General features: G+C 40.3%; 2 protein-coding genes across 3 annotated transcripts in view; one reads left to right on the top strand and one right to left on the bottom strand.

Annotated features, from left to right (window-relative positions):
- The window catches only part of LOC134183048 (band 4.1-like protein 1), a 29,582-nt gene extending 20,351 nt beyond the window's left edge, over positions 1–9,231 (top strand). Inside the window, exons 13-17 of one of the 2 annotated variants that reach the window (XM_062650494.1) lie at positions 844–920; positions 2,601–2,976; positions 3,034–3,106; positions 7,134–7,298; positions 8,903–9,231. In XM_062650494.1, the coding sequence (XP_062506478.1) occupies positions 844–920; positions 2,601–2,976; positions 3,034–3,106; positions 7,134–7,298; positions 8,903–8,962 (751 nt within the window). In that variant the 3' untranslated portion in view covers positions 8,963–9,231. Of the gene's footprint in view, positions 1–843; positions 921–2,600; positions 2,977–3,033; positions 3,107–7,133; positions 7,299–8,899 lie in introns of both variants that reach the window. The other variant, XM_062650493.1, reaches the window with a different exon arrangement.
- A 51-nt stretch (positions 9,232–9,282) lies between these two features.
- Positions 9,283–12,982, bottom strand: LOC134183049 (kelch-like protein 17). Its single transcript, XM_062650495.1, has 2 exons — positions 12,624–12,982; positions 9,283–10,741 (listed from the first exon to the last, which is right to left on the bottom strand). Exons 1-2 carry the CDS (start codon positions 12,976–12,978, stop codon positions 9,393–9,395), a joined length of 1,704 nt encoding a protein of 567 aa, XP_062506479.1. The 5' UTR covers positions 12,979–12,982; the 3' UTR covers positions 9,283–9,392.
- Between the last annotated feature and the right edge of the window lie 22 nt (positions 12,983–13,004).

Raw genomic sequence — 13,004 nt, 5'->3', positions numbered from 1 at the left:
TGGAATGCTAACCGATAACAATCTTCTTGATGACCTATTGTACTTTCTGTACAGTGAACAGTATGTAACCGGGCTTTCCTGGTTATCTGAAACGTAGTGAAGCCACAGAAACTCCATTAGTCATGACTCACAAATTCAGAATCATGATGTTTGTTTTCTTTGTACTGTTGCATTCTAGTTCATTGTTTGATTCTTCTTGTTGACTTGGATTTTCCATAGGCGCACTGCTGTTTGTAGAAAAACTTGGTGATGTTTGACTGAGTGAAGAAGTCATGTTTCGGGTGTTGATAAATTGACATGTCTTCACTTCCGCAATCCCAGATTCTAACTACGTTAGGATACCCAAAAAGCTTAGTGTGTGCGTTAAAATGTGCACGTGCGCATACCCATATTATGGTGTAGTAAACATCTCTCTGACGAGAGTAATCCCATTTCTTTTTCTGCCATGCCCAAAATTCTTGCAGGGCAAGCCCACCTTGCTGACAGTTCTAGGGGAAACCCTGTCAAGATATCTAATTTGGCGTTATAACGGTAAAGGCATATCATTGATATAGTCTATGAAGAGGAGGCTAGGGTTATTTGTTCATGTACGGCTACAATCTGTTTACTGGTTATGGCCTAACAGGTGTAAAAGCTATAGCAGTTCATCAAATATGTATTTAGGCCTAGGTCTGCAAAGGCATAGAAACAAGTAGGCATGTTGTGTGGTGAAAATTACAGTTACAGTGTAGCATCTCAGTTTGTCGCAGGTGACATTTCAGTAAGTTAAACAACTTTTTAAAACAATTTCTTTGATATCCTACTTGTTATATGTTGTGATATTGAGTTGTTTTGTTGTTTCAGAAAGCCAAGCAAAAGAGGTAGAAACGAAAGATCACAAGAGCCTCCAACACCAACACATAAAGAACCCCTGAGCTATGGTATGTGAGTTAGTTGTTGTTTGAGTGGTTATACTCCTTCATTAGCATGTAACTAGGCTAGTGAATCATTATCAAGGTTTCTTTAGAAATGTTGGCAATGTTTAGCAAATTACATCAGTAAACTGGAGCCCTTTCACATTCTTCTGTTAATTAAATAAAATGCAGAATGAGACTAGGTGAAAGCATATGTATAAATGATTGTGCTATTGAAGTTGGAACACACTGCAAAGTACTGTGAATAATGCACATATATTGGAAATCTATCATGTTATTAAAAGGAGCTATCAGGAACATTGTTGTGCGTAATAGACAACTTTGATTTTTATAAGGTACATGTACAAGAAATAAACGAGTTCATAATATACACATTATGCATAAGTAAATAAATGACTTTAAACTTAGAAAACTCTGTTGTGAATAGCACAGGGGTGGTCCACAACTTTCGTCATTCTCACAAGCGTACAAAACGTACGCTTTTTGGCTACCCCCCCTCTCTCTCTCCAAATGCATATTTTAAAATGACAATTTTCTGATCACGTGCTGACATGTACGAGTATGCATTATACTACGTAGAATGTGACATCTTACTGTCTTCTACAAAAACCAATTATTGAATGCAACGTCCCGAATCCTTTCTCCGTCTTATTCATCTTTTTCTTTCTGCTTCGAACGTGAGGCAGAGCTTGGCCTTGTCTTTTGCAGCTGCTGTCCACTCCTTCTGTCCGGCACACACTCCCTCGCTCCGTCAATGTTTGTTGTTGAATACAAAGACATTCATAAAGTGATGATGTAGACAGTGCGCACAACGGTTGGTTTATGCAGGCAATAAGTAAACAATGACTGATAGTCTTGGAAGGCTTTCATGCAGACCCCACGCTACCTTAAATACCTGGATTAATTCAGTGTGCACATGGGCAAACTTTGCGATTCCAGACCACATCAAAAGAGTTCAACTCTAAGCACTGTAACCGTCTATTAAGGGTCTTACGCAATGCGTCTCCCAAGCATTTCGCATAAAGCATCGCTTGGTATTAAAATGAGAAGATATACATATTAATATCCTAATGACCATTTAAAGAGCGTACGCAAGACCCTACCCCATAACCTCCTAGTGTACGTTTCATACGCTCGTGAAAATGAGGAAAAATTGTGAACCACCTCTTAGATCTGTCATAATCTCAAAGATAAGAGCCAAATGCCAGTACCAGAAAAAGTCTTATGCCCACAATTCTTAACCATACTTTGTCAGATCTACACACACCACCTATTTTTTGCCCCAGAACCGCATTCACCGTTTCAAAGAATTTTCTAATTCTGGCCTCCACCATATGGCGAGGTTGTAGAAATGAATCCATACTCACGCCTAAATGCGATATGTTTGATTTGAATGGAAGCATATATCAATATTGTGTTTTGGTGATTGACTTGCGGAGATTGCATTTATTAAATCACTGCATTGATTATCTGGCTTATGGTGGATTTCACACGAATAGCTTTTTGATTACATAATTTATACTTGCAAATTTACCTAGGGAGTTTCGAGTGAAGGGAACATGTGTGTTCATACGAATGGTACAAGTGGTGTCCTATGATAAAGTTTACTAGATATCCAGAATGAAATAGCAGCATATTTTCATTATAAGTTCTATATCTTGGTTTTAATTTGATTTGATATCTTAGCTCCTAGCTACGTAGCTTCTCCCCAAGCTGAAGCAGAAGCTCGTCGTTTGTCCAGTAGTGCTGGTGACATAAAAGCTATGATCTCATCTAAGCCACAACCAGCCCATGATGGTGCTGCAGCACAGACAGATATTGATCCTGATTATCAGGAATTGAATGAAGAAACTGATGGAGACAAGACAGAGCCAGCAGAAGAGAGAAAGGACGATAAAGAGAAGGAGGAACGAGCTAATCCAGAGAGTGAGAGAGAACGTGCTGACTCTGATGAGTTTGCTTCTTATTCTGTTCCGGAGACCGGCCTACAGGTGGAAATTCAGACTGCTCTTTTAAGCTCACCGGTTCATGGAAGTGTTGCTGCTGATTCAGATGTTACAGAGTGAGACTTGTACTGCTTGTTGTGAAATAGTATGTACTTTATTGGTGTGAATTGTAGTAGTGGATTTACTGTTACTGCTTCTGGTGAAAGTATGGGAGAAGAGACTCTGACAGTAAATGCTACTGAATCGGTAAGTCAAATGTGTTGGATAGTGCAATCGACAGTAAAGTCTACCTCTGTACCACTTTAGACTATTACTGTACAGCGTCTCAGTGTTTGATCAGCGTGGTTTGGGTTGAAAACTAGAAAGATTATGTCAGGATTACATGCATATATTACTGGTGTGAGCTAGTTTGGAAGGAACATTTTTTAAGAGAGTGTAGTGAAAGTCGTTCTTGTGTAGTGTGAAGCAATGGTATTATTAATAATGCCAGTGGACAGATACTTACTCTTGTAGTCAGTAGATCAGACTGGCAGTCCAGGCGGACAAACATATCTCAGAGAAACAAATGATCTTTGGCAGACAGATAGGCAGATACTTTATTTTCATGTAGACTCTACTCGTACATATGCTAGTAATTTGTAAAAGCAAACCATTTCTTGCAAACAAAAAAGTCATAGATTAACTAATGGATTGATAAACAGACAGACAGACAGAGAGGCAGCAGTTGTGCGTTTATTTGTATTGCTGGACTGTACTGTTCATGTGTCTGTCTGTCACTGTGTTGGCACTGTATTAGTAATTTTTTGCATTTAAAACATGGGAAATGAAAAATTATGAGCTTTATAGACTTAGTGGTGCTGACAAAGACTGAAGGAGAGAAAAAGTTAAGTTTGGAAGAGGTTTAAGCATGCAGTGGTATATGAGCTTAGATACGCGACTGTGATTCTTGGTAGCTGATAGACCCAGTGCAGCCTCATCTTCTAAACGAAGTGTGGAATGTGTGGATGGTCATCAATCACCAACAGCAATGCTCTTTCAAAGGGGCCACAGTTTTGGATTGTTGTCTGTTGCTTGTCTTGAACAGAAACACTTGGCATTATTATGTGTTCACACACTTCTAGTTTGTTGCATGAAAGAGACCAACAGACAGAGACGCAGACAGACAGACTGACTGACTGACCGACAAACAAGTGGACAGTTTGGGTGTGATAATGAGCTACATGTTTCAATGGCCTACACACCTGTGTCGTGACATGGCGTTTTTCAATCAACTAGGGAAGAGGGGCAGCTGTAGCTAAATCAGAAGCTGCGAAATCATAGAAATATGCTGATGAGTGGGACATGGGCCCTTCTTCTACAATACAACCTTGATTATCTGGACACAGTTGAGTTGACTATTATACGGGACATCAGCTTTTGCCGGTTGTTGATTGACTGAGCCACTTTTAAAGGTACACTCCAGCATTAGGCCCCCCGCAAACTTGATTGCATACTATACGCAATCAAGTTGGAAGGTTGGGCTGAACTACAGGCAAAGCTGGATATCAGAGCGTAGTCACTGTTACAAGTAAGGAAAACGTACGGGAGCGATTTTGTAATCTCGTTGTTGAAGCAGAGTTCGGGTCGTGCACAAACCAACTCGTCATCTTTCCTCAGGTCGAAGGCACCGAATAGGTTAAGTTTACACAAAACTAGGTTTGAACATGCGATCGCTACATATCAGCGTGAAAACAGAGCACATACGATGATCACGTGGTAAGCAATAAGTAGGTCTTGTGATAAGTGTAGGCGCACAAATGCAGTGCAGTTGGTCCCTTCAGCTTTGTATGCGCATCCATGCCCATTTCATAACCTTTGAGCACATTTTCTCAGCGTCTCACGAGTGTCTTCTAGCATTTTGATGGTAGTGAGGCTCTTAGCTTTAGTGCACGTTGACGGAATGTTTCTCACGTGACCATTGTATGAACTCTGTTTTGGGCTATTTGCTGCTAATATCTAGCGGTCTCATATCCAGCGTTGCCTGTAGTTCAGACCAACCTTCTATCTTGATTACGTAGCTATGTATTCAAGTTTGTGTGGGCGTAGCGCTAAACGACAGAGTGTTCCTTTAAGTTAACAAGATTATTGAGTTGCCACAGATTGTTACTGAAAAAATTATCGAATGCCGGCGTCAAACCGCATTTTTCTTGCAAACATCATCTTTCAGTTATTGATGGATGTCTATTGAAGCATGGAGATGAACAACGCACATCGTCATGCCATCTGCCATTAGGCAATTGCTTCTGCTACAGTTGCATAGAGCTCGTGTGGGCTCCACCCGCATGAGGAAACTGGCTCGCCGATACGACTGGTGGCCTGGTATCGATCGTGATATTGATAAAATGGTACACAATTGCGATGTGTGTGTCTTACACAGAAATAGTCTAATGGTTCATTCCTATTCATCCATGGGAATTTCCTGACAGACCTTGGCAACGTTTACACTTTGATTTTGCCGGATCATTCAATAATTTTATGTAGCTCATAATTGTTGATGCCCATTTGAAATGGCCAGTGGTATTTAAATTTCAAGTTGGATTAAGTGGAACAAAGCAAGTAATATCATCACTAAAACATCTAATTGCGAGTTTTGGAGTAAGCAAATCGTCATGGACAAGGGCTTCCCAGTTTGTGGGGAAAGAGTTTAAATTTCAGTAATCAGCAAGGAATCTTTTATGGTTTAACTCCTCCCTACCACCTTAAAAGTAATGGACAAGCGGAAAGATTCATTTAGTCGTTTAACAGAGCAGCCCAAAAAGGATTAGAAACACCAGAAACAAATCTGCAAGACGTTACTGACTTTCTCATGGTATGCAGAAGTACGGAACATGAGTCTTCATCCAAACTCTTATTGGGTAGAAAACTTCGATGTTCTTTCGATATGTTAGTGCCAGAATTTCCTGGTCATCAAGATCAGAGTAAGCAGTTACTGAAATGCATAGTTCCAAGAGTGCCAAGAGAGGCAAAAGAAAGACATGATCGTACGTTTCATGAAAGAAAATCCAAGCAATAGCAGAAACTGTTTTTGTTAGACAGCCAGAAAGTACAGGAAAGGATTTTTGAAAACCAGCAACAAAGTTCTAGGACAAAGATACTACATGGTTTAATTTCTCACAGGCACTAGAAGAGTACACATCAACCATTTATCGAGCAGAATATTGTCTTTGAAACATGTGAGTCCTCGCAAGCTGATTATTTGGATGATGATCAAGACAGAGAAGAGAAGAACTAAAGGACAACCACCTGAACGATTAGGAGTGTGTGTATGTAGCTTTACAAATAAGACTTTTTAGTAGTTTGAATTGTTTGTGGGGTGATGTTTTGGAGTTGAGTGTTATACGGGACATGAGCTTTTGCTGGTTGTAGATTTGACTGAGCCACTTTTGAGATTATTGAGTTGTCACAGACACCAACTATTTGGACTTTTCGATAATTCGGATAAGTTTTTGTCCACCTGATAGGCATGTCTTTCACATGTTTCCTGTTTGGCATCATTCCTGTCAAGGTGATGGGCCATTAGTTCTCAACCTACTTCTAAGAGAAATGGGTGTTGCTGATGATTGCATAGAAGAAAGAGGTTCTTCGTTGCTTTCTTGCATCTGACATGTAAATACGTTGACCTAATATTGCTGTGTAATAGTTATAAGCATTTGTTCGTTACTTCACTGACAATGTATGACTGAGCCTCAATGAAGTCACCACATCATCATTTCAATTATCCGGACTTTCCATTGTTCAGACACTGTAGCTTTTAAAATGCCTGGGTAAGCAAGGTTGTACAGTAACTGAATGTCCGTGGTGTTGGAACATTTTGTCAATGGAGACAGTATACACTTCATTTCCTTTATTGATTGTCCCTCCATTCCATCGAAGAATGGCCAAGACTTCAACACATTCTGGTGTCACTGTCTTTTGATAGCTTGCAAAGATGTAGTGCTAATTATATCATTAATTATACAAAGACTTCTCAAGTAAATACCAAATGAGTTATTGAAATGGACATGTATAAAGATTTATGTATTGACAGACATCCTGACGTCTAGACAGATGCCTAGACAGAGCGATTGACACGACCGAGAGACAGATAGGCAAGCAGAAACTTGTTGTAGGGACCAGGTGCTTCACATGTGACAGGTAGATGAACACACATCTTAGTAAAGATAGATAAGCAGATAAATACCTGAACACTATTGAACCCAGTATGAGGTAATTGACTGATATGGTGGTTTCATAGACATCTCCAGCTGCTGAAAATCAATCTCAAACTCCTCTTGATGCAATGTTAGCTGATTTGGAACCCAGTCAACAACCAAATGGTATAAAGCCTTTGCCAGAAGGTGGAACTGCTACTGGGGGTGTAGTCGATGTTGAGGTCAAGACAAAGCAGGACGAGCTCTTGGTAAGTAAGAATATGTAGTCAATTTGTTTTATGCTTCCATGAGTGGTTGATATTGACATTCAGTTAGTGCTTTTTGTCAAGAAATATAAACAAATCATAAGGTATTACTTATGATGACTTTAAGCACAGTGAGGCAAATGTTTAATTAAAAACAAGATGCTAAGTGGCCGCATGCAAACTATCACAATGCTGTCAGTTTGTGGTGTCGACGAGATGGTAAACAGGACCACTGAATTTGATTGATGTCATTGAATTTTTTTTGCGAATGTACTTAAGACAGTTTCCTAGTATATACCTTAGTCTCATTATGTAGTGTGAATACATTGATTCCCTCTATGGCGAACTTCAGTTGGTGTAATTGTAGTTTCCTTGTAAATTGCTAACTGCTTAGCTACTTCCTTCTTCCTTGTAATGTTTGGGGTGGGTGCTGCTAGTTGAAGGTTTGTAGGTAAACCACAAGTTTGACTTGAGTAAGCTTAGCTGCTGTATGTCCTGTGTTAATTATATGGTACATGTATAAATATGACACCTAGAGATATGCAAATGTAGAATAGGTCAGCATTATTAGTATAATTTCCTTGCAACTGTTTGTTTCTAGATGCCTAAGGATGCACCATGATATACCTGTTACTGATAGCATGTTGTTATGGCAACTAGATTAGGTGGAAGCAGTAAGTATACACTTAATTGGTGGTGAGTTTTGTTTAGGTAAGATAATTGTTATGAAATGAAGCATACAGATTTTGTTTTGAAACATGTGGCAGTATCGTAATTTGGCAACCATTATGCTTCTGCAGCATTAGCTCAAGAAATGTGTGATATTGAAGTCACCCATGTATGCACATTAATTATAATTAGCTTGTTGATATGTTTATTATCTTCTCTCACATTGTAGTACAGTGACTCTACTAATACCCTGTTCACAGCAGTGCTTTTAGAGGGTGTACAGTAGGCGAAATAAAGCTATCAGTTTGGCCTCTGGCATAAAAATGTACTTTCTGCAACTGAGGCAGAAGCTTTGGGCTCTTGTTATTTGCCTGTTAAATTTCCTTGTCCAAGTACAATCATTGTTATCTGGATTGCTGAATTGCTGTCCAAACCATGGCAACTAGTCTGCATAGCCGGACGCGACTGCCACATCATAAATCCAGGCAGGAAGTATGATGTGGTCATGTGCTATGCGAGATTAGGCAGCAACAGCATGACAATGCTCAATGATTGGCCAAGATTATGTGCATTGAGTGACCTGCTCACTGGTTTGCATCTGCAATCTGCAGTGTGAAGGGGGAAGCTCAATATTCTGGCGTGTACTGGTTCGATGCAGCCTGACAGCTTAGGCATGGTTGGTAAGTGTGCCAGTGTGAACAAGGTATAGGTAGCTTACATGATCAGGAAATCAGAATTTTCCTGGTACAGGGTTCTGTACTTCTCTATGATTAATGTGGAAGCATTGAATTTATAATGTAAAATGTAAGGAAACCCACACAAGCTTCAACACTTATGTTTAATGTGGATTTGTTTGTGTAGTTTGGTGTGATGAATTGCATGAACAGTGATTGTACATAACATTGCTGCTCGCTAACATATAAATCTTGTTACAGAAGATTGCTGATCAGTTGGATGCATTAGCTGCTGACTTATCTGCACTGAAACAGGAGTCCTAGTCAGACTGTTGTGTAGTAATGGCTAATATTAGAATGCAATGTAGGTGAGCAGCTAGATGCTGAGCAAGACAATTGTGGGCTTGTGGGTATGGCAAGAGTTTTAGCATAGTTCTGCTGGACATAGATTATGTTTTAAATGGGCACAGAGATGTTTCGTGTGTTCCTTTTACATGCCTCTTAGGTTTTCAAGAGGTACAAATGCAATTTAACCTTGCTATAAACTGGCTAGATAGCACTTAAATTGTTCAATTCATTATGTAGTGATAGTGCATCGTGTGTCGATCCTGTGCATTGCCAGATCTCTATGGCCTGCTGAAAATATTGCAGTATGTAACAGTCAAATTCTCAGACATATCTTAACACTTATTAATTCAGAGCAGTCAGAGTGCCATTGTTATGTAATTCATGTGTACACCCATGATCAGTACTTTCAGTTGAAGCACTTCAACATGGCCAGTCCAATGCTGCTGCGTCTTACATTCATGGCTGTTACTAACATCCACTCATTTAACTGGGACTTGTACATCTCAACTGAACTGAGACTTGATGAGCCATCGTTTCCTCCTGCTACATAAATATTACCATCCAAGGTCACACAATCCTGTGTGCTACGCCGAATAATCATTGGTGCAACAAGAGACCATGACTCGTTTCTAGTATCATATCTCTCGACAGTGTTAAGTATAGCTGAGCCGTCATGGCCACCAGTGGCATAAAGGCATCCGTTAAGAGTTGTTACTGCACAGCTGCTTCTTCTTGTCAACATTGATGGTTTGTGCATCCATTTTCCAACTCTTGGATCAAATGCTTCAATGCTTGCGAGATGGCACGTGCCATCGAATCCACCACATGCATAAAGGACATTGTCACAGACTGATGTTCGCACATATCTTCTGCGGACATTCATAGCTGGAACAACAGTCCACTGATTTGTGAGGGGATCATAGCATTCGGTAGAGTTTAGACATGAGGCACCATCAAATCCTCCCACGGCATAGATGAGGCGATGAAGAGATGAAAGACCAAGGCAGCTGCGGCGAGTCCCCATTGGATGTACATAAGACCAAACATTCTGTTGTGCATTATATGACTCAACCAATATAAGGTCTGATGATCCATCCCACCCACCGGCAACAAAGACAAGAGGATCAACTGATGCCACACCAAGACGTGCTCTTCGAGTATTCATACTGGCAACAATTGACCAGGTATTAGAAGATGGATTGAATGATTCACACGTGCCATGGATAGCAAACAGACTGCCTCCTCCAACAGCAAACATTACTTCTGATAATCCTGGTGGCCTCCGAGGGCAAGTCCGGGTACTTGTTATCTTCCACCTTTCCTCTGGCATTAGCTGATATGTCAAGGCTTCAACGAGTAAGTGTGATCCATTGTCTTTCACAATAGGATTTGGTATCACTTCATTCACAAGGCACTGGCGAGACAATAGAGGCAACCGCACATGTTCCATGAGTTTCGCTGCTTCAGATTTTCTATTCTCAGTATCGTGTGATATCCAGTCTAGGACAGCATCATACACTTCCTTTTCTGTTGATACACACATGTCATCTCTGCATATAAGTTCCTTCAGCTCATCTGCAGTTAGAATGTAGAAGTCATCGGTATGACAGACATCACTGAAATGATGGACTGCATATCGCTTTGCTTCTTCAACAAGATTAATACATCCATGTGTCTCACTGAATGATTTGATTCCAAGACAGTTTGATGGTTCCAGCTGACCAGCAAGGAACTCACAACATACTTGTACAACGTCTAGACAGAATAAAGGATTAAGTGCCTCTGTACTGGTATCTCCAAAAGTCTTACTTAGATCACTGAGCGTAAGCAAACTTCCTGTACAACATATACCTTACTGTTCAAAATTTTCAACAGTTTTCATCAGCATACAAAACATACGCTTTTGGTCTACTCCTCTCTCCCCCAGAAGTGTAGGTAAAATGTTGACAATAATTACTTGTAGATATCACCCTTGATAGGTATATGCATGCAGACAATAGTTTCATCGTTTGATCTAAAGCAGGCATCCTGATACCACAGCACTTGAAAGATTTCCTAACCCAGTAAACCTATGCTAAAAAAAGTACATGTACTGGGATGGGATTTATTGATAAGAGGGAATTGTGCTGTCACTACACGCTCCTCCCCCGCCTTGTGCAAACGTCTGGCCACTCAAGACTACCTGGGAGGTAGGAAATCACATGGGTGGAAAATTAATCAAGTAGGAGAATTAAAACGGTATTAGCTCTAACATAAACACATGTCTCCAATACAGTTAAGTCTCCAATAAAAGCACAACAGCAAAAATAAAAAGTCAGTCTCCAACAAAAGCACATGTCTCCCAAAGTACCTATTACATGTACCAGTAGTCAAATGTAATGTATTGGATGATAATAAATGATAACTAAATTCTATTGTTAACGTAAGAACTGTTGAGTTAATTAAACAGCATCTATAAGACACAGTACAACAAAGACACATCTCAGGCCCTTTGAAAAATAAGGGTGTGTTTATGTTAGAGAAATACAATACGACCTACCATCCTGTCTGTTTAGCAAATGGCATAGGCAGTGCTATGGGTATCCACTAACCATAAAGTATACATCTTGTATGAGGCAAATTGTGGCCACAAGCTAAAAAAATTATGGCCCCAGACCATACAAAAGGAATGGTATTTAAATATTATGTAAGTCATTAGTTTGACAACAAGGCTTTCCAGAGCTTTGACTGTTTTGTTAAGTAATGTTGTTTAATAATCTTATTTGCAAAGAATTTTTCATTACAAAGACAGTCCATACTCATTTGATGAAATATTTGACCTACACATACCATCAGGTCTCGCTGTGGAAGACTGTCAAGCTCGTGGAATGAGCACTGATGCTTTACTGTCTTGCTCCAGATTTCGTAAAGCCACAGCAAGGCATCATCTGGATAAACTCAACGCAAGGCATAGTCTGGATAAAATGTTAATGTCCTTGTGTTTGTAAACTCAAATGCTTCTGATAAGAGACCACAGAAACATTTTCTGAGGAGCTGACTGCCATCAACATCATGATCTAGTTTGTAGTACGCGCATAAAAACAATATTAATGTCAATAGGTACAGCTCCAACGTGCACGTTGCAATGGTGCCACAATTTGGGCTTCTGTTAAATTTGACCAGCAACCCTATACATCTACATTTAATTAATTAATTAAGGAAGGGACACAGCACGTGTCACTGTGTTAACCTGAAATGATGCTCCCTCACAACATTCCCAAATACTTTGACACCAGCACACTATAGAGAGCGTGTCCGCACTAGCAATTACATCATACACTACTAGTTTAAAAGTTTTTAGATCTAACTATGTTTAGAACTACGAGCTACAAGACATTCTGGGAAGAAAGCGCCTCCGGCAGGACGAGGATCAAAAAGAGAGAGTTGCTACAACTAAACACTTTTAGCTTAGAGCAGATCTAGTGCGGACACAGTCCAACGAACACCCGAGATAAAACACGTAATCTCCTAACAGAGGGCACATACTGTATGTGCAAGTCTGTTGCTTTTATTGTAAACATGCCCGTCTCGGGTTTCAGTATCAATGCCACAACTTTCCGTTACTACAAATCGTACGCAACACGTAAAACTCACACACCTGCAACTTGTAGCAAACTGGCAGCGGGCAGCAACTGTTGGACATTCTTCTCGGTCACTTCTATGGTCGCCGTGTAAGCGAACTCTACCAACTGAATCACAGACTCAGAGTCAATTCCCTTCAGTTCTACACGTTCCTGTCCGCTTTCTGCCATGCTTATGGTAAACATAGCGTGGAAGTACGGACTGCATGAAGCCAGAACGGCTCTGTGTGCCGGAATTTCTTCACCGTCTACAAGAATTGTGATATCACACAACTCTACTCGCTGACGCATTTCGGCTAAGCGGGCAAAGGCTTTTCTGAAGTGCTGATCGGCAGCACGACATGGCAATCCTGACAACCCCGTAGAACTCATCGGAAACAAGTAGCATCCGGGCTACT

This window comes from Corticium candelabrum, chromosome 8 (genome assembly GCF_963422355.1).
Source record: "Corticium candelabrum chromosome 8, ooCorCand1.1, whole genome shotgun sequence".
Taxonomy (NCBI): domain Eukaryota; kingdom Metazoa; phylum Porifera; class Homoscleromorpha; order Homosclerophorida; family Plakinidae; genus Corticium; species Corticium candelabrum.
The sequence above is the reverse complement of the archived record's forward strand: the minus strand, read 5'-3'. Positions and strand labels throughout refer to the sequence as shown.